The following is a 26,534-nucleotide window of genomic DNA, read 5'->3' on the forward strand; positions in this document are numbered from 1 at the left end:
GAAGGACAGCAAGCCTCATTTTCCTTTGTTTTACATTAGTGCTTGCCATTTTTTATAATTGGTTTTAAGGAAGACAGGGACGAAAGATTTTGTGTTTTTTCCTCAAAGGCTGCAAAGCATTGGCTTTGTTGTTTTCTTTTTATGATAGATACTTTATTTACCTAAAATACATCTGTTTGTGAATGCTTGATCTTCAAGCTTCACAAACAAGATAAACCTACACACATAGTTATATTGAAAGACAAATTGCTTAATGCTGCATGGTCTAATTTCCCATTCTTTAAAATGAAGTGTTTAAGCAAAAGGATAATGAAAGATGATTGTATTCCAAGAATGTGTTTCAAAATATGTGGAAAAAATAATTGAATTTTACAGATAATCATTCCATAATGTTCCACAATTGCCTTGCAAAAGAAAGTCTTAGGTACATGTAGAAAACAGCTTGTTCCTTTATATGCTTAGGGAACATAAAGAGTTATTATGATTATCTGCTTCATTCTGGACATATATTTCCATGGTGATGCAGATTTAGGAGCTACAATATTTAGCATTAATGAGCTGCTATCACAGCAGAACTTAAATATCTATTTATACATTCTTTACTTTAGGAGTGTTATAACATCCAGTATACCAAAAAACAAACCACATCAGTGATTTTAATTATTGTCTTCTTTTCCTCCCAAAAGTAGGAGAATGATTACAGTGGTGATATGCTGAAATATCTCACTGGTTAGAGATGTTCTGGTATTTTAATTGCCAGTTCTACAAAAGATGAAAATGAGCAGGATTTGTCCTGAATCATGCTGGGAGAAATGAATAAGTCTTAGTTCATAAACCAAACACCCAAACATTGACTGAGGTTAATGAAGTGACTGCATATCATCATTGTAGTTAAATTGTAACATGATTTTGGTACACAATATAAAAATAGGTCTTCTTTTCTTTTTCTTTTTCCTTTTTCTTTTTTCTTTTTTTATTTATTTTCCACTGAAATGTGTGAGGGGTGTTTATGCTTCTTATTTCTTTAATGTAAATGCCCATTCACCCAGTTAGAATAATTTTTTATTTTTTCTTAGATATCGATAAACTGATATGAAGATCAGACACTTAATTAGCAAAATAACACTATTAGATTGGCTCTTGAAGTACTCTGTCTATTGATCTTGCATTAATTTGCTGTCAAACTGAGGTTAGAATAACAATACTGAATTATACAGTGCTCTTTACTCTGCCCTTTCAGCTTTGATGTCTTAATGTTTAAATTGCATGAAAAGGCCACCACTACAAACAAAGCAGCCTTTAAGCAGTGTTTGCTTCATATGTGATGTTTTCCCTTCATAACTTTGTATTTGTGCTTTTCACATCCCACAGACAATGGAGTGCATGAAGCCAGTGCCAGAACTGACCAAGAGGTAGAGTACCAGTATTTTAACGAACCATTCCATCCCAGAATATCACGTTTTCATACAGAGAAGGTCAAACCCACATTTTTGAATCATAAAAAAATGTTTTGTGTCTTGTGCAGGTATAGTTCATTATCACAGCATAAGAATTTTTTTGTTGCTGCATTGAAATTTTAAATGGACATTTATCTAAACCTTAACTAAGATGGGTTCCAAAGTAGAAAGTCAGGTCCTTTCTTTTTCCTTTGCCTTTCTTTGAGCTGTAAATGGTCAGAATTCATAACAGATCCCAAAGAGCAGATAAATTCAGGCTCTTTACCTGGTTAGTGAATATGGAGTACTGAGGTGTTCTACTGGAAATACTTTGCTTTCCTCTGCCATATGGATTCTGGTTCTAGGGAAAGTAAGCATCATGGCTGAGATACCTGGTTTTGAGAAGCAGTTGAATAAAACATGGTCTCTCTGAGGACACCTTTATGTGGGTGGGTTCAGAATTGCTTCCCCTTGCATGGGAACTGCTGTTCTTCAGTTTTTCACTTTACAACTAATTATTCCAAATTGTTTAATATCAGAGATGATTCAAAAGTTTTAGGCATTAAAACACTTCCCAAGTGGTAAAATCAGATTTTGGATTCTAATCCAAGTAACTTTACTAATATTCCTCATGAACTTTGAATCATACCCTGTAGACTTGTTCTATATTCATCCGTTTATTAGTACGATTCATCATTCTTTTTATGGGTTTCGTGGAGCAAAAATACTCAAGGACACACTTTTTTTAAAAAATTGCAATGAAACTTTTCCTGCTATGTGCTCTGTCAAAAAGCTGCAACAGCAAGAGTCAAAAAATGAGTAAATCCTTTTCTGTTTGCAATAAAATCTCTTCAGTAGCTGTCCATCTACCAAGCAAGACAAACACGCAGGTGGACAATTTGTCAGCAGTTCTAACCACCTACATGAAATTCGTCAGGGGGATAAAGTGGTGCATTCATGATTGATTTATAGAGGATCCCATGAATGAATTTATCGGTGACAGTTTGAATAGAGAATGTGAAAAAAAAATGTATTTGTCACAGAGCATGAAGAGCCCATAAGCCATCATCTCCTCCCAAGTCCTTGGCTGCAATAAATTTTTATATAATGAATCCAACTGATGAGTTATTCCTGGGAATTGTTTTGATGTTTGTTCATTTGCTTGTTGTATCAGTTTATTAGGCAAACTTTCTCTGAGTAAAGATACTGTGGTATTTGAATAAGACGATGACTTTCAGATATAAAATATATATAATTGGACTTGATGATCTCTAGAGGTCCCTTCCAACCCCTACAATTCTGTGATAATATATATCATATATATTATATATATAATATATAATATAAAAATCTTTCACCCATGCTAAATCTATTGAAAATTGCAGTGGTGTAATTTAACATTCATTTGTTATTACCAAATAAATATTTCATTCCTGCATAGTCTTGAAGCATGCAGAAATAAATAAAATGATCAGTCTATGAATGCTCTAACATATCAATATAAACTTGAATGAATATATCTTTTTTTTTTTTTTTTTTTCACTGTAACACATTTAGCTTTACAAATCATAATTATATTCTTTTAATACAGGAGAACACTGCAAAATTAATTAACTTCTTGAAAAATAATGCATTACCTGGAAATATGCCTAAGGACCTAAAGCCTGGAGAATCAACTAAGTCAGAAACCAAGAAATCTGAAGACACTGACTCTTCTTCCTCAGAAGAAATAAATGCTGGTGTGGAAAATGTAAAAAGTGAGACTTTCTCCAGGGAGCTGACAGCTGCAAAGAGCACTGAATCTGACTCCAAAGACCCAAGCGAGACCCGCTACTGGATTAAGAATGCTTTAATGAAGGATGGAAACTCCTATGAACAGCCTCAGAAAAATGCAGGACAAGGCATACAGCTTGAAGTGAAGTCTGCAGAGGAGAAAGAATATGGCTATATTGTGACAGTGAAAGAGTAAGTACAGCAGCCAATTTGAATGGCTTTTTAAATGTATAAAAGATGAAGTCATTGCACCTAATGAAATATGAATGCATAAGAGGAAAATGCCACAGGCTTGATTTTTAATACATCTGAAACTGTTTGCTGCTGGTTCAGTACTTTGATGAAAATATAAGAAAACAGTTTCTTTATTATTATTTTTTTTAATGTTATTTTACAGTTGCCTTTCCTCCTCCAGCATAGAAGATACTTAGTTTTGTAGATCTTTTGCTCAGACTTTATCTTCTCATGTTCCAGTGACCTTCCAATATGTCAGTAAGTGTGCTTATGCTTAGGATGTGCTCTTTAAATATTTGACTTGAAAGTGGCCTAAATATCAATGCCTGACTCATTCTTTTTAAAAATGGCACACAATAATAGAGCACAATGTTTTCTCTGTGGTTTCATTTTTGATAGGGAAAAAAAAAAAACAAACAACAACTAGGAATCTAAACCTCCCATATGCAGTTTGTTTTGAAAGAAAGACCTAATTATTTCAGGTCATGTCACTAATGAATTTGACATTTCATGCTATATTTTCAAAAGGCAACTTTTTCCACTAGAGACAGACAGTTTAACATAAGAGCATTTGGGAGTTTAGAACATTAAGAGCTCTTTTACATCCTTGTCTTCCTGTAAGAGCAACGTTATATTTGATTAGCCATTCTAACTCAATTTGTCTGAAAAGTTAGGAATTCCTAGGATGACCGTACAATTCTCTGCTCGATACTGCTAAGAAACTGAGACAGAAAGTTCTGTAGCATGGATAGACTCTTTTGTCTGACTCATTAATGAGACTGAAGGCAGCAGGAATGTTAAGAGTTCTTGTTTTGACCATACTGTGTTGTTTTTTAATGGCTGGGTACCAGAAAGAACAGCTTTCTCCCAGGGGTTGCACTTAAGAAAGATGGGATCACAAGGACAAGATGATATTTTGGGCGAAGAGATTTTATGTAGCGCACGGAGGGACAGACAGTAGTGAGGAGAGTGAAAGCTGAGGCTTGGCAGCGTGCAAACATCAAAGAGACAGGGAAAGATAGAGATTACTCAAAAAGTAGGGTACAAACACCTGCTCTCAGAGATAATGTAAGGAATATATTCATAAGGACTCAGAGGTTACCTTGGAGAAAACAAAAGTTAGTTATTGGAATCAGAAATCCTGAAGGACTGTGCTCACTCTGGGAGTTTTGGAGTGTCTGCTTAAGGAGAGTCCCAAATGATCTGGCATCCTCTTACACTTCTGTTAACTTACTTGTGTGTCAGTTGTTCATCACTTACTCATCAAGTGCTTTGGATTTAGTTAACCAGATTAAACCACTTTTGCAGCTACAAGCTGTTTTCCTGTAACATGTTCAGTCTGGATGACTGGTTACTACTGGAAAGTGGATCCTGGCTAACTTTTCTAAACAACCTCTTAGAAAAAGCTAATTATTAGAAGATTATTCTCACAGTCTTTTGTTTAGGTCACATCTTAGTCCTTCAGGTAGGTTGCCAAAAGGGCACTCGGGAGTCTTCTAAGTTACTGAAACCAGTTTACTAGAAATTGATGGGAGACTCTAGTTTAACCACACCTCTGTGTCCTGCATATGAATGCTATGTGAAACAGTAGAAACTACTTTTTATTGCTGTTCAGTGCTATTTCTCCGAGCTCCAATCAGTCTGGAAGGCACCTTTATGTCCCACTGCCATCATCCTGACTTACTTTACTCATAAATTCTCTAAAAGCTTTTATAACTCTAAGCTCTGACTTGCTGTCTTTTCAGCATGTCCACTCATCTTACCAGGTTTTCTCCTAGCTAGCCCAGCTAATGTCTCTTATTATTCATTGGAAATTGCTGGAGAGGTTTGTTTGTCTAAATGCTGGTGGTCATAGAGGACTTTGTGTACACATATACAATTTGTTGTAGTTTTGTTCATCTCCGTCGCAAATTTTAATAAAAGAAAGACAAAATGTATATTTCATACATATTAGGTTATTGCATTTTTAGTCATTTTCAGACAAGATGCTTTTAGATAAACACAGGGATGTAGATACAAAAGAAACAAATGCCCACTTTTTTTTTTTTTTTTTTTTAGCAAATAATATTAAACTAGTTCAAGTGTTTCAAATACACAAGTTTCTCTCTCACTCTCTCTTTCCCCCGCACCTCCTCAAATCTCTCTCTATATGTATATGTAATGGTAAGCAGCTTGTTACATAAAGCGTATATTATCTGCATCCAGTTAAATTAACTAATAACTCGTCACTACAGTCTAAGCACAATAGGAACGATTGGATCTAATTTATTTCCAAAGTCATTGTAGAGAAAATGCAAATAATGTGTTGGTTTTTTTTTTTTTGTTTGTTTGTTTGTTTTTTTTGTTTTTTTTTTTGTTTTTTTTTTTTTTGTGGTTCCTAATCTAGAATGAGTTAGTAATAGAATTAAAGGAAAAAATATACGTTTTTTGACCAGGGTGAAATAGCATTTGGACTACAGCAAACCGATTTCATTACAGAGGCAGAGGACTTCTCTCAGAACTTCAGCCTCCAAAATATGCTCTTTTTTGTTTGTTTGCTTTGGGGGAGTCATTAATCTTCTTTGTCTTAAATATGGGTAATTGCAGTGCAGAAGTACAATGGAAACCTTTTATCTTTTAAAAGCAAATTTTTAATATATTCTGAAATTTTGCAAGAATAATAAAAGCTAGGAAATTAAACATGCTAAAAATGAACTTGCCCACTCTGCAGAAACACTGAAATATGTTCTATAATGGTTGAGGTATCTATTACTTACTAATATTTCTCATAAACATTTCTTTAGTTCATAAAGTGGCCTTAGAGAGCAATTGTATTAGTGTAGCTGAGAGTTTTAATAAAGACTTGTTTTCATGAATGTTGCTGTAATTGTAACCTTTCTAGGGAGAGAGAATAGAGAAAGTGATGATGTTTGTTAACTATTACTGCACAGAAGGGAAATGTTAATGTTCCCTGCATCGGTTTGTTTTTATACTGCAAATCAGTACAAAATCAGTCACTTACTGCATTGAATAAATAACAGTAACAAATGGCTTTGCAATAAGTGAATGCTGCACATTTATATATATCTGTGCATGTGTATTGTACTTGCACAGTGAAGAAAAGGGACTGGAACTATTCCCAGTAAATTCTTTAATCTATGTGAGTCTAAAATCTCTCTTACTTGAGAGGTGGTTGTAGTCTATGAGTATTCAGGAAGTCTGTTTGACAACTGATCTTACATACTTTGTGCTCAAATCTTTTTGCTTTTTTTAAAGTGCTCTATTTTAAATGAGGGAAGCTGGAGCTAAATACATGTGTGAATTATGTCTTTCTAAGCCTGCGTTTTAGACAAATATGAAGTAAGTTTCTAACAGCAGTAAGCATAATTAAGATTATAGAAATAAAATTATGATTAGAGTGGGGTTTAACTGTGAAATCCAACCTTAGCTTGACCTTAGCTTGTGCACATGATATAAAATGCAGAAATCTAACATGATAAGTACTTTTTTATTTTTTGATAATACCATCTTTGTATGTTTTTCTCTTTTCTCCGCAAACCAATATGTCATAGTTCCAACCCATCAATTTTTATTGGCCACCATTTTTTGGTGCAGTGAAGCTTCATTTTTATGGCTGAAACAGTGGCCTTTCAGTAAGAAAGGGAAATAGTCCAGCATATTTGTACACTAGGGATAATAGCTTGAGTTCTTTTCACCTTGTGATCTGAAAATGGAACTGAAAAGATTATACTCAGTGGTATAGTTGACAGATGTCAAAGGTGATCCATTCACTATTAGATTCTCAGGCTTCCGTGGCTTTGCAAGCATGACCCAAGGAGATATTACGACTGCTTCAGTGAACTCCTAAGATGCCAGCTTTTAATTGTGCCACAAAGAAAAGATAAACATTTCCATGTAATACTTAAATAAAAGATTTGTGATAGTTTAAAGATTTGCCAAAATGGCAGCGTGATTGTCAATGGAGAGAACAATAGGTCACTCCTGCTGTGTTTGTCTAGTGACCTTTCAGATGGCTGGAACAGTGCAATCTATACCAATCCATAATATCCATCAGCACTAAGCTTCAGAATGAATTGACAGCTTCAGTGGAGAAAATTGTCCAGCAAATCCTCCACTGTGCTGCTTCAGCACTTTATTATGCTGAGAAACCAATCAAATTGGGTGATTTACTTTGTTTACTCTTTTCTCCTTCAAAAAATTGATATTCAACCACTGAAGGATTTGTGTGAAAGAGATTTGTTTCTCAGAATTATCGCTATGAGCTGTTTCTACTAATCTCTGAAATAATCCTATAAAATGAAATTATCTGAAGGAAGTTATTTTCAGTTGCATGCTGCTTCAGCCATAGCTACAAAATACCTCCCTGTTATAGTGGGAATATATCAGTGGGAACTCTTCAATCAGAGAAGTCTCAGACTAAAGAACTCTTCCTCTTTTTCAAACTTCTTCAAGTATGGAAAATTTTTGTTCAACACAAAAAGATGGCAATGCTCTCGTTTGTCTGACAAGATATGCTCTGAGCTATGGGCCAAAATCCCACAATCAAAACATTTACACACAGCTTCATGAGGCAATCCAAAGCCTGACTTTTCAGAACACGTAGTTCTTACCATCTCCAGCAAAAACTAAATGCAAGTTACTGCTTGCTCAGCCGTGTAAACAGTGAAGCTGGTGTGGAGTTTCATAACTAGTAGCTAGACTTCAATGCATTAAGGGAAATTCTATTTGGAGAGTAGAAAGTTCATTTCTTTTCACTGCTTAATCATAGCATTTTGGACTTCAAATGCAAAGAAACTTGTCTTATGTTGTGATTTATCAGAATATGCCTGCTGTAAGACATGGGTTGAAAGGTATCTCTATGAGAAGAGAATGAGGACTGTTTCTGGTTCAGAGAATAGGAGTTTTAGAGATAACCTTGTTGCTCTCTGCTTCTCCATGAGGAGTGGAAGCAGAGCTCTCTCCTGGTAACCACTGGCAGGACTTGTGCGAACAGCAAAAGCTGCACCAGTGGAGGCTCAGTTTGGACAAAGTTTAAGGTGAAGATGGTCAAACAGTGGAGCAGGCTTCCAAGAGAGGTGGTTGATGCATCATGCCTGTTGAGTGATCAGGAGGAATCTGTACAGCACCCTTTAAATTTGCTTAGTCCTGAGGTGATCAGACAGTTGGACTTTATCATCTTTTTAGGTCAGTTCCAAATAAACTACTCTAAGGTTTTCAGATACATTAAATCCCACAGACTGTTCATGGCAGTTCTGTTGACTTGTCAGCAACTTCTGGCACTGTTGTATTAGTCAGTTCCTAGATAGTTTGTGTTTTGTCACATGTTAGCTCAATTCCAGACCGTCTATGTAAAATTAGATAGGTTGTGAATCTGTTCACAACATTTAAATTTAATTGGATCATACAGTCCGTTCTGTGCTTTTAATTTGAGGTAGCTGGTAATCTGTTCAGTTACTTCAGAAAAAAATGAAAATTGATCTACTGTTCATAGTATAAGACTGCTACGAAAGGTGATTAGTCTGACCCGTGTAATATGCTAAGGGTTATGTTGATTCTAAGAGCTTGAAACTATTTTTGCACCTTCATAAAGGTGATAAAGTATGTTGCTCTGCATATAATGATTACTTGCTACAGGATGTTGCTGAGGTTAGGACCCTGAAGCTGAGCTGTACAGAATTCTCAATTCATTCTGCAATTTTTCTCTTTTCCTAGGCAAGTCGTTAAAGAATTGTATTTTCATGATCTTCACCATGTGTTATTTCTACCAGAGATATGCAGAGAATTTTAATTGCTTTTAAAAATGAAATATAAAATAAAATGTATACAATGTATACAATGAAACAGGAATGGTAGATCTTATTGTTCTTTGTAAGTGAAAAGTCTTGATGCATCTTAAAAGCTGAACTTTTGTACATCACGAGCCTTATCAGCTCTCCTTAGAAAATAATAACAGAATGTTCTTGTCCTTTAATACACACATGTACAAACAGAAACGCTGATTTGACCTTCCCTACATATCTCAATGTCCTCTTTGAAATTGTTATTCTGTATGCAAGTATATCTTAGCAAGGGGGGGGGGGGGGGGGGGGGGAAGTGCATATTCTTCACTTAACTTCTACAACTAGCTTTAAAAGCTAAAAGAAATAAAACAGAAATGTTCTTGGTACTAAAGTTTGTAAAAATCAGTTCCTGACAGCACTGCTCGCCAGCAAAAAGTAAAAAAGGAAAAATGTAAAGTTTTTATTGCTCAATTTATCACTTCCGCTAGTAGATTCTGCCCATGTATAAATAAATAACTGTCCAACATTGAACTAAAAGCCAAAAATTTTGCTTCTTATAATATAGCTTGATATGCTACATAAATAATACAAGTAGAAAAAACTTGCCTGTGAATTTATCAGTGAGAAGACAATTCTGTCATTGTCACAGTACCATGACCAATATTTAGAAGTAAATCTAGAATATTCCTTGGTTAGCTGTTCTTGTGTAATTATTCACACTCCCTAGTGTTTTCTAGACACAAAATCATTTTTTTCCTCTTTAATCCTCCACTATCGTTGTGAATCTCAGTGGCAGAAATCGCATCCTTCACACCACTGCTTTAATGCAGTGTTTCACCTTCATTCTGATGTTATACATTCTCACAGGCAAATTATACTTCATGAATCTTTTTCATGTATGAGAAAACAGCAGAAAAACAGTGGTTAAGCATAGCTTTTTAAGTATGAGAATTCAGCTTTGAATGTTTTTAATTTCTTCTTTGTTTTACATGCAGAGGTGGTACGATAGCCTGTTCTACTTCTGTTGCTCTTCACTTTTGTTCTTCCAAAATACATTAAACTACCTTATCCCAGAACCTGCTGATGTAGATAACTTCACAAGAGTCCATCCAGGCACCCATCTATCCAAGTTTTTACTTCCCATGATGTTTTGCTCTGTTTGCTAGTGGGTGAAGCTTTGTGATTCACCTCTAGAGGAATATTTAGAGCCAGATTTTGGCTCTAACTGGTGACCAACTGACCCATGTGTCTCGCTCCAATTTGCAGGAGAGAGGCAAGGTTCTTTGATATGTGTATATACCCGGCGTGAGATTAAGAAGCAACGGTTCAAATGTTGGTCCAACCAGTTTATTAAAGTCCTAGCCGTTTTAGGGAGATGGGGAAGGGAAGGTGGGCGATAGGAAAAGTAGGAAAAATAAGCAAGGAGTCTGTGGAGAGCAAAAGAGATAGTCACCACCGTGGGTCCAGCGAGGTACACCGTAGGTCCGTTGATTTCAGGAACTCGTCTGATCACCGCGGGGGATGGGAGAAAGTCAGGGAGCACTGCAGCAAACCGGCCTTCCGAAAAGGTTTTCCCCTCATGGAATTCTCCGTCAAAGGTGTTTTTGGGAGTTCATCTCCAAAGTTCGTCTCCAGAGATCGTCTCCATAGATCGTCTCCCCAAAATTCGTCTCCCAGATCCCCAGTTTAGCGAGGGCCTTTTATCCCCCATTTCGGTGGGGTTGTTTTCCTTCTTCTTTGAAGTTTGAGGATCACAGGAATGCTAAGCATTTTTGGGAATGTATCTCGAACAAACACTGAACTTCTAAACAAGCGAGTAAACACTCTTTGTAAAATGGTTTAAAACCAGCTTTTGTGACATTCCTGGCCCACAGATAAGCCAGCAGGGGTTGGTGGTGCCTCTGTTTGCCAGACACAAGCATTATCGCCTTCTGCAGTGGTCCGCTCCTCCAAGCAGCACCCTGAAAAAGACTGCTTGTCCTGTCTCTGCTTATCTTTGCAATCATAAGCAGAGATGGCACAATAGCAACCACCATTCACCCTAGATAGTTAGCAGTCGCCAGTCAGAGTCTTATCATCACGAAAAACCTCACGAAGCAAGCTTTGAGACAACAAAAGAAAACCAGATCTGTCCTTCACACCATGACATGGAGTAATGGCACTAAGTCTGGTCCCTTGAACAGATGAAATGCAGTGGGTAATTTCAGTAGTGCACCTGGAGTCCCAAGAGTGCCGCAATGTGTAGCTCACATTTGTATCTCTCTGCCCAGATGAACAAATATGGCTGGTGTTCTGAAAAGTGCTCCTAGATCCACCATTTTCTCTTTTTTTCATGTCTTCTCTTCTGCATTAGCATCTCTTCTCTGGGAATCATGGGCCTGCAGACAGTGCCATGGCACCAAAGGCTCTCTTTGAGTGGGTTCATGCCATTCTGCTGTCTCCATTCTACAGATCTACTCATTGGGTTATATATTTCTTATCACAGGGATGGGGTGCTAAACTGTGTTTTGCTTCTATAACAGTGGCAGACATAAAACATCTGAGATGATGCGGTATCTCACAATTCCATATGGTCAATCCTTCTTGTCCATTACAGTCTTTTTCTGGTAATTACCATGTAAATAATTTTAAAAGAGTGACAAATATTAAACTTTTGGAATGTGTGAAAAGGAGAAAAACAAAGGTTGGAATTCCAGTGACTTCATCAAAATGAATTATAATGCAGTCCATTATCTACTAGCACTTCTTCATCAGTGTTCTGCTCATTTCTGGGAGGTTCAGCTGTAAACATATAATGATTTGATTTTCATGCCCGATAAATTTTTGGAATTTCTTGACTCAGATAACATGTATTCAATGTAAACATCTGATCACTAAAAATTAGAATGAAGCCATTTTTATCTCACTCTAAATCATTTATATGACATGCAAGAAAATGCTTCACAAGGAGAAGATCAGTGAGGACTAATTCAAACACTAAGAATAAATCAGAACAGAGAAAATAATTTAATTTTACTATTATGTAGATATATCCAGTTGCTGTTTTAGAGGCAGCTATGCTACAGTCTCCAGATTATAGTGTGTCTGATGAAGACATAAATTCAGACTTAATTTATTGATCAAATAGAGATCGAGTTTCAGGAAAAGTTTTTTGTTTTTTTTTTTAATGTTAAACATCTTGACGTCTTACAGAAATGTTTGTATTTCTCTATTTTCCTTCTTTAAGCATTGAGCTGATGGAGATACTTTGTCTTTTGTAATTTAAACCATCTGCATTGTAATTTGGTCTGGGCTTTTAAGTTACCTTGAAGGAAAAACATTTTTGGTAATATTAAGGTAGGGAATATATGAAAAGTCAGAAGTCCATCAAAGTGTGTATCACTAGCTGTCCTCAATTTCATTTATTAATTCCTCATATGAAGAAAGTATTTTTTAGGACAAGTAAATTCCATCACTGCTTCAGACATTCAGCTTCAAGATGCATTAAGGAGTGCTATGGTGGAGAACAGTCTCGAAAAGGAGGATATCACCAGTATGGCACAGATTATTGCCATTATTCCTATTTTTTAAATTTTTTATTTTTTTTTTATTTTTTTTGCCTTTAAATATGTGTCTATATGAATATGTCACTATTAACATAGCTGGAGGTACTGCTTATTTGGAACAATACAAGCACAGGCTGGAACAGGGTCACACTTCAATTATAACTCCAGAGAGTTGATCCTTCTTGACTTCTCAATCACTCTTGTGTTTCCACAATGCCGTTATCACTCTGACCTTCGTAGCATTACCACTGCCATTGATTTTTACCAGGTGTCATCTGTGTTACAAATTGGTCTGGACTTGAATCTGTCTGTATTAAGGGCTTTAAATTCACACTCATTTGTGGTGAAAAAAAGATGAAAAAAAATATGGAAAGTGGGAATTTGCTGAGCTGTCAAAAAAAAATTAAAAAAAAAAAAAGAAAAGAAAAATAGGTTTAAAAAGGTTTAAAGGCTAATGAAGCCAATGAGAGAAGCAGCATATTAAAACAAACTGCAACTAAAGCAATAAAATTGCAACATCCTTAACATGTTTACAGTCAGTGTGCTGTGACATCAGGCAGCTCTCCAGCAACCCAGTGAATAGCTCTGCACTCTGACAATATTTGGTTGCTTTCATCACTCCTGAATAAATTCAAATCATTTTCAAAATTCATTATGATATAACTGAATTTGATGTACAGGCTGAGCTCACATCAGATAAAGTATGTTTAGTGCTGAAATTCATTTCTTCTCTCAGTGTGTACTGGAGATGAGTACTTTAACATATATGAAGCTACATTGGAACACAGACAAAAGACTCAAACTGAGGCAGAAAAGGCAAGTGTTGTAACACCATGGACTTGATGAAGCATCAGTGCCCAGGACTTCCATTATAGTATGTCATGTGGATTACTCTGAGGGGCACTTCCATAAAAGAAAAATAAGTACAATATTGGTGTCTAAATATCCTTTAGGCTTGGTGGGCTCAGACAAAATATAATGGTAACTTTATGAATTACTTTGATGTGAAAATGTTCTTTTCTTGAGAAATGGTCTTTTCTTGATATTTTCTTGAGGAGCCTTGTTAAAACTATGTCTCTTTTCCGTGATGTAGCTCTTCCATTCTTCAGTTACTATTAAACTTCGCATACAAAGAGAAGTTTGCATCCATCTATTTCATACTTCCATAACTGAATTTCCCACTGTGTTGCATGTGACAATATTTACCAATCTTAGGGAAAAAAAAAAAAAAAAAAAAAAAAAGGAAAAAATAGCTGTTTCCTTAAAATAAAAGGTTTCCTTGTATTGTTTCCAGCTTCTCTGTTCTGTGATCTCAGACTTTGAAACCACATTAGCGATAAACCACTTTCACATCATATGTCTTGGCTATTTCTATTGGAAGACTTCTGTGCTTCCTCCTCCAGAAGACCGTGACAGAGTCTCTCTCTTTACCTCTGTGGTAGGATTGGTTCCAGGAGCCCCGAGGGAGCAAAGTACCTTCTGAGGAGATGCATCAGCCTCTCCTGGGAGAAAAGCTGCTGTTGCAGCAAAACCACAAGTTGTACCTGCCCTCCAAATCAACAGGAGATAAATGGGATGCTCTTCATACCGACTTTAAGGAGTGTGACTCACAGAGCAAGGGCCACGGTGTCTCTGCGGATTAAGAACTGGTTATGAGATAGGAGGGAAAGATTCGTCATGAACTGCTGCTTCTCAGCGTGTAGAGGGATTAGTGGTACCCCATGGGCAAATTGTCTCTGTTAGGAAGAACTATGGAGGATTTAGAAAAATTCCAGATGGATTTAAATACATTGAGGGATTAAGGAGCACAATGGTAGATGAAATTCAGCTTGAATAAGTGTGACGGAATAATAGACATTAACAAAAATAGTCCTTCTGGGAAAAAATAGTTAAAAAAAAAAAAAAAAGAAAAAAAAAAGAAAAGAAAAAAAGAAAAAGATATTCTTAAAACTCCTCATACTCTGGGCTCTAAGGCATGGAAACGTTTGAGAAAAATGCTCTGTTTAGATGCATCCATCCTGCCATTGGTATGGTGGCCCATGTTTTCAGACTTGGAAATTTAAAAGAAGGCATGCAAATCCTGAATTAGGTTGTCCATGTCAAAAATACAACCCAGTCCAATATATCATTGAGGTCAACAATTTAGCAGGGTGTTTTTTTTTTAAGATAGAGATTTTAGTAAGTGATGAGTACTTGCATAATCAATTACTGGTAGAAGAAAGTGATAACCCTGCTCATTTATTTTCAGAAGGAGTGTTCTTGATTCAGAAGGGCAAGAAGTGCTGATTCCTGATCTCTCTTCAGTCTTTGCCCGGGCTGCAGTGCTATGAGTGGGCATGGAGACAGAGTGCATGGCTGAGATTATCATCCCAATCTTGAAACACATGGTACATGCATTACACAAGGTGCAAATAAGGAAAAAATGTCACCATCATAGTGTCTCTACAGTCAGATCAATGATCAGACAGAATTTGCTTTTTCTTGTCTAATAGTATGATTTATTAGGTCAGGGTCCGTAGCTTTTCTAAGGTAGAGTGTTTTGCACCTTTTTGAGTGGGCTTTGGGCAGCTGCCATAATACTGGCAATTTCATAGCAAGTCTCACACCTCTAACTTTTTCCTCAGAGAACTGAGACCAATGTTGAAAACTGTCACTAGATGATTTCCTTAACATCTTGCTTTCTTCACTTTTAGCAGTGTGAATGAAGCAGTGCTCAAGAGGAAGAAAAAAAATAAACCCAAAACTTAAAGAACAAAAGGTTTCAGTTTAATACAGTGTTGTCTCTCCCAGGACAGACTGTTCTGTAGTTAGTCCTAGCAAAGCTGTATTTCAAAAATCACTTCTCTCACCCACCCTCCTTCTTATGAACTTTTCCAGTATTATCTTGGATTTCATTTTCTTTTATTCAACCTTATTTTCAGACTCATGATCTACAGCTGGCTTGTTCAAATCAGGCAGTAGCATGTACAAGTTTGTGTAATGCAACCTTCTCTCTTGTGCTCACATCTGTTGCTGAGGACTGATTTAAAGACTGTAGTTAGCATAGAATTGTAGAATGGTTTGGTTTGGAAGGTATCTTTATGATCATCAAGTTCCAATCCCCTGCTATTGGCAGGAACACCTCCGTCTAGACCAGGTGGCTCATAGTCCCATCCATCCTGTCCTTGAATGCTTCCTGAGAGGAAGCACTCACAGCATCACTGGGCAACCTGTGCCAGTGCCTCATCAACCTCACAGTAAAGAGTTTCTTCTTGATATCTAGATATCTACTCTAAATCTATTCTCTCCCATTTTAAAACCATTTCCCCTCATACTGTCGCTATGTGCCCTTATAAAATTACATACTGCTGTAGATCCGCTATCTGCAGCAATTGTTCTTCTTGCTTACTCATGATCTCAGTAGCAGAAACTGGAAATTATTTATTTTCCCTCTCTTTACCCTTTTCTCTTGACTACTTTCAGTAGGCGGAACAGTTGTAGTTGCTGTGCACCAGCTCCTTGCTCACAGGAGAGTAGAGCTCAAGTTCTCGTGTTCTGACTCTTCTGCAATTTGTGCTGGACCTGACCAGGTTGCTCCTGCCAGTTACCCATCAGCAAGATGTTTGCTTGCAGCCTAATCGATGTTCATGCTGCTGCCTAATAGCTTTAGCAGCCTAAGCAAGCTAGTCCTCAGCTTTATTCATCCCAAATGTGGCCTCTTGCATATTGGACTCTCTAAAGCATTCTGTATGGTATTCCAGACCAGTATTTCTGAACTCTGTTTATGGTCGTTGGTATTTTTTTTTTAATTATTATTATTATTTTTGTTTTGGATTTACCTTTCTGTCTGTGCTATTAAGGTGACTGTGCTGCACATTAAGAAATTGATACTGTTTATAGACTATTCTGTTAACGGTCTTATTTCTAGGTTTTAAGCTGAAACGGCAGTTATTTAAGTATTTAGGGTGAAGGCCAGACTGTCTTATTTAAGTGCTGAACTACACATCTTCCCCAGGGATGAAGACATCGTGCATTTCCCATGACATCACTCAGTTCCCTGAAGGACAAATGAATACATACCCTCACAAGGAGAATCAGGCACTTTAAGAAAGGACTTTTATCAGAATCCAGAAATCAGAGTTCTAGGTATCTACCTGCCCCACTGAAACATGCCAAACCAGTAGGTTATTCTGGGCTTCTCCATATCTAGCATTCCTGTGCTGAAAAGCACCTCATAGGGTGTCCCTGCCTGTCTTTCCCTTACTACTGCAGGGCTTAGAAAGTGAAGCAGGACGTGGAGGAAACCTTGCAGAACTTACTCCAAACAGTTTTAACTCCTACATTATAGGACGGTGCTCTGGGTACTAGCCCTAAGGGGTAGATCTGTCCATCATCTTCTTGATGGCACCATGTTTCATCTTCAGGCATAGAACTGACAGAGGAAGAGAGTATGCAAGAGAGAATGCAATCGTAACACACATTGCGCATGAGAAGGTAAAGCTTCTGTTCCAAGTGGTTTTAAAGTATATGTGGTTTACATCAGTAAACATTTAAAAAGTTTTCAAAGTAAACAGACTAAACCAAAAATCTCTCTCCACAAAAGCCTTCGGTGCTATGTTCAGGTTCTTCCTACCTTTGGTTGAAATGTGGGTTCAACTCAAGTTGAGCACAAGTGTAAGCTATTTTTGAGCCTCCTCCATGAGAAATAGGTGGAGCTCAGATGCCGTTGTACTTGAATGTGGACAGCAAAAGAGAGTCTGGTTCTAAGAGTGGCACCTATCACTGCAGAACATGAGATTTCTGATGCTGCTGGCAGGGCTGTATTTAAGCTGTATTTAAGCACTCAGGCAACTTTCTGACTTTAGATAAATGCCTTGTAATTCTGGCGCAGTGCTCAGCATTCTCCAAAATGGGTGAACTGGACTTCATTGCCTATGTCTTGATTTAAAAAAAAAAAAAATGCAACAGGTAGATTGAATCCCACCCTTACTTAAGATTTCACTGAGGACTGGGCTGACATTTAGGCTTAAGGAGTGCTATTCCCAATGTCAAGCCTATTTCTGTACTGTAGATCATTCTTCATTTTTGCAGAAAATGATTCAATTGAACTAATCTGACAAGGCTGACTGGATGTCCATTATAGTTCTGCATTATAATTGCTAAACAGAATACTGGAAGGGCACTAGGTACAGTCTGGTAAAGACAATACATAATTTGAATGATGGCACTAAGGGAGAATTTCAGAGTTCAGTAAGTGGGTTTTCGAAGACACTTGGCAGTTGGGACAAAGGAAAAACGAACGAGAGCAACTGCTTGTGAGACTGACATAACCTCAGTGTAACTTTGAGCTACATGTTGCTCTCCTTGCTGGGAGCAGGCTTGGCAAATGTGAGCAGACAAGCCATCTGTATAACTGGATCAGATTTTCCGCGACCTAAATGGATCAATTTATGGGATTGTTTTGACAGGCAAGTTGGGAAATACAGAACATATAGTTTTCATCATTGTTTACTGTTTTTTTTTTTTTTTTTTTTTTTTTTTTTTTTTTTTTTTTCCTTGTTCCCTTTGACATTGCCCACTGGCTTTTATTAGAATCTGAGCTCCATTTAACTTAGCATGCAGAGCTGGCCATGCTGCCAGTGTCGTTCCCTGCAGAACTCCTCCTGTTTCTTCATTTACATGTTTCTTTCTTGTTCTTTAACCAGAAGTGGAAGCTTTGAGACTCGAATGAATAAACCATTAGGTCCGGGTCAGAAATATGCAATTCATTATTCAAGCTGGTTGTACTCACTTTTCTGATTTATAGGTTATCTTGGGAATTTCTTGGGAATGTGGCATCCATCTGCAACACTGTTTGGGTAACTGCGGTGTGAAGCTTCCTGGTATCAAGATCAGCATGCTATATTCAGCACTTTTTTGGGGGAGTGGTTTAATTGGCCATGTGTGATACATGTCTGGTCCATGAAGTTCTTGACACCTACCCCTTTTCCCACAGCAGGTGTTTTGCAAGGCTACCCATTCAGCAGTGAGGGAGAATTTATGTTCACCTGGACACAGGTTCTTTAAACATGCTTTAAAAGCAGTCAGTTGTGCTCTGAAGACAACCAGTTCCCCGTGTTAAAATAATTTTGACCAATAGTTTTGGTAGGGAAATTTTTCTTATAACTAAAAATTAGTTCTCACATTTCTTGGTCTTCGCTACCAGAACATCTTCTCCATGTTTGATAGGGAGAAGATGATTAGTTTTTAGGGACTGCTAATAGTGCTACTCTTTTTATTCTTTGATCCAGAAGGCTTGCAAGTCTTTTAAGTAGCAATACTAGTCATGTGGCAAAGAAGCTGGTATAATTCTCTTCATTTTACAGATGCTGAAATTGAGTATCAGGAAGGCATCTTAAACAAGGTCACCTGATAAAGGCCTCTTCTTCATTCATCTTTTGTTTCTCATCAGATACTCTCATTTATGTATAAAATCACTGAAGATAATGAGATAGTTTTACATGTAGAATAATAGGAGAACAAACTATATGAAGCAGTGATTGAGAAGGGAATTACTTAATGTGATTGCTCTAGGTGATGCCAACTTTCTGGAAACAGATTTTAGAAATAACTCCTCAATCCTGTTTTTCTTACAAATTGAGCAAATGAAGTGTGAAATCTTTAATAGACAATAGCAGAGGAAGATTATAATCCAATGTTCTGTTATTTGAATTACCTCTGTAAGTGGATTGTTCCTTAAATTATTTCTGTTTTCAACCCCCTCACAAGGAGGAATTTAGATATTGAAAGATATGGATTATTATTTTCACCAGGCAATCTCATTTTCCTGTATCCAATGTCCAGTACAAATTCTGGAAACGTTTTAACCAACAATTACATAAAGTTGGTCTCCCAAATCTGCTCTTGAGAATTTAAATGGATTACTTAATTTTCAGAAGTGCTCAACAGCTTGCATTAAGGTAAAGGGATATTTATTCCTGCACTTTAATTTAAAACCCATCCCTAAATAAAACAGCTTTATAGCCTAGATCTGCTTTTCTTGTTAGATAAAACTCCTGATGAAGTTAAAAAGAGCTGACTGGATCATGAATTTTAGCACAGACAAGTGGATATGTATTGGGCTATTTATTTTTCACATCGTTTAAGCGGATGTGAGAGTTTTCATAGTTTTGTCATGATGTTAAATAATGACATCAAAATCTTTTCAGTCAGCTGGGGAGTCATTTCATCTGAAGGAATGATGTAGTACTACCATGTAATATTGTCTGTGGTTAGCAGAGATACAAGCCATATGCTCTAGCTGATATAAGTAGGTTAGTGCAAGTGCTGCGTGCTGCAATGTGAGATTAAACAAAAGCAGCATTTTTCAGATGATTCTGTGCCAGACTTGAAAATATATAGCTACATATACCCCAAATGAAATATTTATGTTTTATTCCCCCTTTATGTCTTCATTGTCATTAAAATTCATCAAACAAAGTATATTCTGCAAATAATATGATGTAGCAACTGGAATCTGAGTAAAACAGAGTATGGATACTGATTCTGTAGGGTCTGAATTTGCCATCTGAAGATAATATTTAGGCTAGCACTTACAGAAAGAGATGACATTAGGAGGCAAAGCAATAGAAGAGTTACTTATAAATGAATTTTACATGGTTTCTGGCTCTCCCTTTGTCTTTCTAGCTGTAGAGAACTGATCCAGAAACCTGACAAAGACATGTTCTGAGTGGCGCTGCTGGGACAGGAGTTGAGCCATACGGATCCCGGCTGGTCGCTGATCTTAACACAGTTAACTTAAAAATGCAAAAGAGAAATCTAGTGCAAGTGAAATTATAGAAAAGATAGGAAATATATATAGTATCAGAAATTATGTTGCCAGCAGGACTAGGGAAGTGAGCTTCCTTCTGCATCTCAAGTACTGAGTTCTGTTTTGGGCCTCTCACTACAGGAGAAACACTGAGACCCTGGAGCTTGTCTAAAGTAGGGCAATGAAGCTATGAAATATCTGGAACACGAGTCTTACAAGGAGCAGCTGAGGGAACTGGAACTGTTTAGTTTGCAGGAGACTCAGGGGAGACACTATTGCTCTTCACAACTACCTGAAAGAAGGTTGTGGTGAGGGGGGTTGGCCTCTTTTCCCAGGTAAAAATGATAGGACAAAAGGGAATGGCTCTAAGTTGAGCCAGGAGAGGTCCAGGTTGGATACTGGAAATATTTTCTTCTCTGAAAGAGTGGTAATGCATTGGATTGGGCTGCTCAAGGAAGTGGTGGAGTCATAATCCCTGGAGGTGGACAAGAAATGTTTAGATGTGACAGTTGGAATGGTGGCAATGAGTTGATGGTTGGAGTAGGTGATCCTGAAGGTGTTCTCCAACCTCTGTGATTCTGTGATTCTTAGTCTGAAGTAAACTCTACCTCAAGATCTTGGCCATCAGAAGCTATATGATCTTCAAGAAAGTGCTATGCCATCCAGAGGTTTATTGTTCCTAAGGCTAAAACCTCTCCTGAAAGTGATCAGAAATTTTCAAGGCCATTAGGAAAATCAAATGCTATTAAGGATACAGCAGAACCCATTAATTTTCTTTAGCAAAATGAGGATTACACATCCTCAAGAGAACATCCAAGACTTAAAGAGCATCCATGGGTAGGTCTTGTTACTCATCTTTTTTTCTGTATGTATCTCCGAGTCCTTTGCAGGCTGTGATTTCTCGTTTAAGGGTTTACCATCGCTGGTATAGTGAAATATATTATCACAAGCTGAAGGAAAACTTACATGGACAGGATCTGTATTGTATTGTGTCTGGATGTGAAGTGTCCATGGCCCAGACTTGCTGCACCATACTGCTCTGAGTAAGCAGAGCCAGCCAGGACTGTTATCCTAATAACATGGCTCTCTGTTCTCTCTTCCTGCTTTAGAAAGCTGAAATCTAAATCTCTTCAGGACCTGGTGGGATGGGACTGTGAGCAACCTGATCTAGTGGGAGGTGTCCCTCTAGTGTTTGGAGCTAGGTGATCTTAAAGGGCCCTTCCAACCCAAACCATTCTACGATTCTGAAACTTAACAGTTCAAATAACATTGTAGGAACCCTATACCAGTCTTACCTTTCCTCCAAGACTTTGGCTTTGTCATCATGATTGCATCCAGAGAGACTTTCTTCTATTAAAATTGATTCCTGTAGTGTCTTCCATTTGTTCTTTGTCTGAATTGTGTTCTGCTTTTGCTTCTTGCTTTATATAACACTTCGCTTTTAGTTAATTCTATTGTGGGTAAATTCTCACCATCAATAGAGATATCATATTTATGAACCATTTTAGCCACTTCCATCAGAACCCTGGGATACATGTTATCTGACTCCATAGACTTGAACACGTTCCACCTCATGAGGTGGCTTCTCTCTTTCACTAGGAAGGATTTTGCTCTTTCAACCACAGCTTTGACATTCAAGGACTTGGGAGGTGTGGGAAGCCTGACTGGCCAAGAAGACCAAGGCAAATAACTCTTTGTTAAGTACCTCAGCCTTCTCCATATCTGAAGATGCCAATTCTTCCTTATCATTTATCAGAGGTGGGACACTCTCCTTAGGCTTGGAGTAGTTTGTTTAATGCCATACTGCTGGGAATGGTGTACTCTCTCAGCATAAGTAAAGCTAGAGTCTATCACTATGTCAGCACACACTGTGCAGCAATGAACAAAATGCAATGTGAATTAAAGTAGTAGTGTGGACAATGATTAGGCATCTTCAACTCTCCTACCATACAGCTGTTACAGAACTGTAAGCAGCTGTACTAGTATGTGGCAATGTTTAGAAACTGTAAAAGTGATACTAGAAGGTACTTGGGCATAAATTAATCATTCTTAATGTGAGTCCTTAAATGCGAGAATGTGATCAATAATAATAATAATAATAATAATAATAATACTGATACCAAAGAAGAAAACGTAGTCACAGAATTGTAGAATCCTAGAACCATAGAATGACTTGTACTGGAAGGGACCTTAACGCCCATCCAGTTACAAATGTGTTGCCATGGAGAGGTTTGCCACCCACTAGATCAGGCAGCCCAGCCCCTTCCAGACTGGCCTTGAACACCTACATGCCTTTGAAAAGTACACACTTCTTCTGTGCTGTTATGAATGACCATTTCTTAGCCTAACACACCAGATGTGAGCTTGGGAACCTGTGTTCTTTAGTTTGCTATTGGATGAGACTTAACAAGGCTGCTACTAGATGCTCTGACCTGCAGAAGAATGACTTGCTAGCACCCTTTTTTCTCTGACTTTCTCTCCATCATTCTTGCTGGATTGTAGCATTCAAATGCTCTGATTACATATTACTGTTACTACACTGACTCATAGCAGCATACATTGGTTTGGAGGTTGAGAAATGCTTTTGCATGGAAAGGAGGGGTAAGCAGGAATGGAAGGTTGAGCTTTTACAAATGTGACTCCCTTGGTAAAAAAAGAAATAAAGAAGAAGAAAATGACATCAATGTATGCAACAGACTTTCCCTGCACCTCTGTGTATCCTTGCTGTTACAGTAAAAGCCCACTCACTGACACCAGTCATTTCCATAAAATTTAAGCCAACGTCTTTGGGAGAAAAGATTTAATTAACACATAAGCCCCTGAGTCACTATGACAATCTGCTTTCATAGTGATGAGAATAATCACATTTCTGCCCACTGTCAGTCCTTGAAATATAGGATTTTTATGAATAATCTATAGTACATTTTTTTCCTTACAGAAACAATCAGATTCTTTTGTTACTTCCCGACAAGAACATTTCTGTCTCATACATCTAGAAAAACTCTAAATTTATCTGGTGCCTTGAGGGGCTACCTCTGCCTGTGTGACAGGAGGTCTCTTGAGCATTTTGGGTTAGTAGCATGAAGGGAGACTGAACAATTCCAGCCTAACCAAGATCCCCGAGACATCCCATTATTTAAATAGAGATGCCCTTAGGGCAGTGTATGCAGAACCCGGCACAGTAAATAAATAAATAAATAAATAAGCAGCTCTCATTGCAGACGATAAATAAATCCACAGCCGTAATTACAGTGCAATAAAATTAGATTCAAAAAAAACTTTGACTGTGAAGCAGAAATAATAACCTAGGCACAGAGCTCTGGGAGGTCTTTTTCCCCTTAGTCCAGTTGAAAAGATCATGTCTAACAGTACGTAATTTTTTGACACCTCCTTCTCTTACTTGTTATAAACCCTTGAAGGAAAAGATACAGAACCTTTTTTCCCCTGGGTTAGTTTCATCAGAGTTGTTTCTGATTTAAAGTGGCATAAGTCAGATAAGTATCAGGCTTGTAAGGTTTAGTGTTATGAGTGTTGGGGCTTTGACAGTGTTGAGAATAATTCTATGATCACAATTTAGAGAATGCTGCATTTGTTGTTCTCAGCAGATCTTGTTATATAATGTTCATATCTTTTTACATTCTAAATACATCTTTATTTGGTTTCACAGCACTAAACAACAGCTAAAGGAAGTGTGGTCTGTCTATTAGAATGTTCATAGCACACCTTTACAGATGTAGCAACTCTAATATCCCAAAAGTTTTATAGATATATATTTTGCATCTAGATAAATGCTCTCTTTTCTTTTTTCTTTTCTTTTTTCTTTTCTTTTCTTTTCTTTTCTTTTCTTTTCTTTTCTTTTCTTTTCTTTTCTTTTCTTTTCTTTTCTTTTCTTTTCTTTTCTTTTCTTTTCTTTCCTTTCCTTTCCTTTCCTTTCCTTTCCTTTCCTTTCCTTTCCTTTCCTTTCCTTTCCTTTCCTTTCCTTTCCTTTCCTTTCCTTTCCTTTCCTTTCCTTTCCTTTCCTTTCCTTTCCTTTCCTTTCCTTTCCTTTCCTTTCCTTTCCTTTCCTTTCCTTTTCTTTTCTTTCCTTTTCTTTCCTTTTCTTTCCTTTTCTTTCCTTTTCTTTCCTTTTCTTTCCTTTTCTTTCCTTTTCTTTTCTCTTTAATGCTAGCAGTCCTCTTGTGTTATGCTTGATTACAACCTGCTTTCTAAATTAAAAAATGTAAATGTGGCATCGACAAAGGTTAAAAAGATTTAAAGTGGGTTCTGTCAGCGGTGCATACCCACAGCAAACTAAATCCTATGTACCTAATCAGTGTCCTCTGGACTGTGTGCCTTGCTCCATTGTTTACTCTCAAATCCATAATAATTTTGTATCCTTTCACTGGGCAAAGATTCATTTTAAAAACTAATGAATTTAAAAATATGCTTTTCCCTTGTCCATTTGCTACTGAGCCTGCAATTTGACTTTCATTGTTCGTTTCCCTCCTTGTCTCGTCAATCCTTTTCTCTCTTTCTGTCCTTTTACTTTATTACATTTTTTATTGAGGATCAAGATGAACTGGTTGCTGCATCATGGGCCCATTACACTTCCTAACAATTCCATTTACACCTTATTGTTTGTCTTATTGCTGGAAAATTCAGGTGATTCATCATGCCTGAAGAAGCACCTGATCCCAATTCCCTTGATATCACGATCACGATGTGACAGGAATACAGTTACTGGTGGCTTTCAGATTCTAAGAGGCCAAGGTGATAACTCTTTTGGGACTTCTAGCCTCTCAAGTATTGATGAGTTCCATTTTCGTAACGCTGTGTTTTCTTGCTCCCTTTCAACAGCCCCCTGAGTGTGGAAAAGGGCCTGGAGTTAATAAAAGATGTGGCAGATCTCCTGAAGCTGCAGATGAGTGCCTTCGATGATGTCAAGTATGTACACGGAATTTGCCTCTTTTTATATTGTTGGATTTATTATTTTTCAGTAGTTCATCTTACAAGGGAATGATTTCCCTTAAATGCCAAAATTAATAAGAGTGTATGCACAAACAAGAGAATATTATGATCATCTTTATAATGTCCTCTATACACATTTAAGAAAAAAAATATTTAATACAAACTATAAAGACTGAAATAACCCCATGCTCCCAAAGGGAAGTATCTCTTCAAGGTGCTGTAAATATATAACCATCTTATTTAACAGGGATTGGTTAAGCAGGTATTGTAAATGGTCATCATACTCAGCATTGCTGAGGGTGACAAAAATCACGGAGCGATAAAAACTCGGGTTCCTGGATTTCAGTATGGCACATGGCACACTAGGTCGTGCTGCTTGGACAGCTACTCATTTAACCATCACAGGGAGTTCAGCAGTGTTGAAATGCTGCTTTTCTTATGGTTTGTGCTGATAAATGTGCTGTATGGTAATCACCTAAGTTAGGAGCTATGATTTACCACATTTGGTAATATATATATATATTTATATATATATATATAATGGAGATTTTCTGAAACCACTTTGGTGGGAATATTTACTTTATAATCCTTTAGTTCAGTTAGAAAATAAAATAGTTTGATAGGGAAGTAATGGAAAAGAAGAATCAGCTGTGGTTGGTTTGTTACAGCATGCTAGAAAGAACTCATATGCTGGTGCACAGAAAATAACTCTTATCTGAGTAACATCCAGCTTCTGCCTATATTTCAGTGTTTGGGGCTGCTTGGTTTTCTCTGTGAGTCATGTTGCTGATGGGCAGTGCCTTTCTTAGCCTTTATTGTGCTTTTGCCTTAACCTTTGGATCAAATGAATGCAATTCATATTTTTTAATGCTGTGTTTTTAGCCATGGTTTGAAGATGTTGAATATTGGGTGGAAGTGTTTATTTTTATTTGGAAAAAAAATAATAATAATAATAATAATAATAATTCTGCCAATTCTATTACAGAATATAAGATACTAAATAGACTACTAGTAAGGGTTGACTTTGAAA

The 26,534-nt window shown here is 37.2% G+C and overlaps 1 protein-coding gene across 2 annotated transcripts in view; it reads left to right on the forward strand.

Annotated features, from left to right (window-relative positions):
* Positions 1–26,534, forward strand: part of PTPRN2 (protein tyrosine phosphatase receptor type N2) — a 620,737-nt gene that overhangs the window by 237,012 nt on the left and 357,191 nt on the right. For both annotated transcript variants that reach the window (XM_072328503.1, XM_072328501.1), the window contains exons 8-10: positions 1,372–1,412; positions 3,028–3,401; positions 25,394–25,480. In XM_072328503.1, the coding sequence (XP_072184604.1) occupies positions 1,372–1,412; positions 3,028–3,401; positions 25,394–25,480 (502 nt within the window). The remainder of the gene's footprint in view (positions 1–1,371; positions 1,413–3,027; positions 3,402–25,393; positions 25,481–26,534) is intronic.

Source organism: Excalfactoria chinensis, chromosome 2, assembly GCF_039878825.1.
Source record: "Excalfactoria chinensis isolate bCotChi1 chromosome 2, bCotChi1.hap2, whole genome shotgun sequence".
NCBI classification, from domain to species: Eukaryota; Metazoa; Chordata; class Aves; order Galliformes; family Phasianidae; genus Excalfactoria; species Excalfactoria chinensis.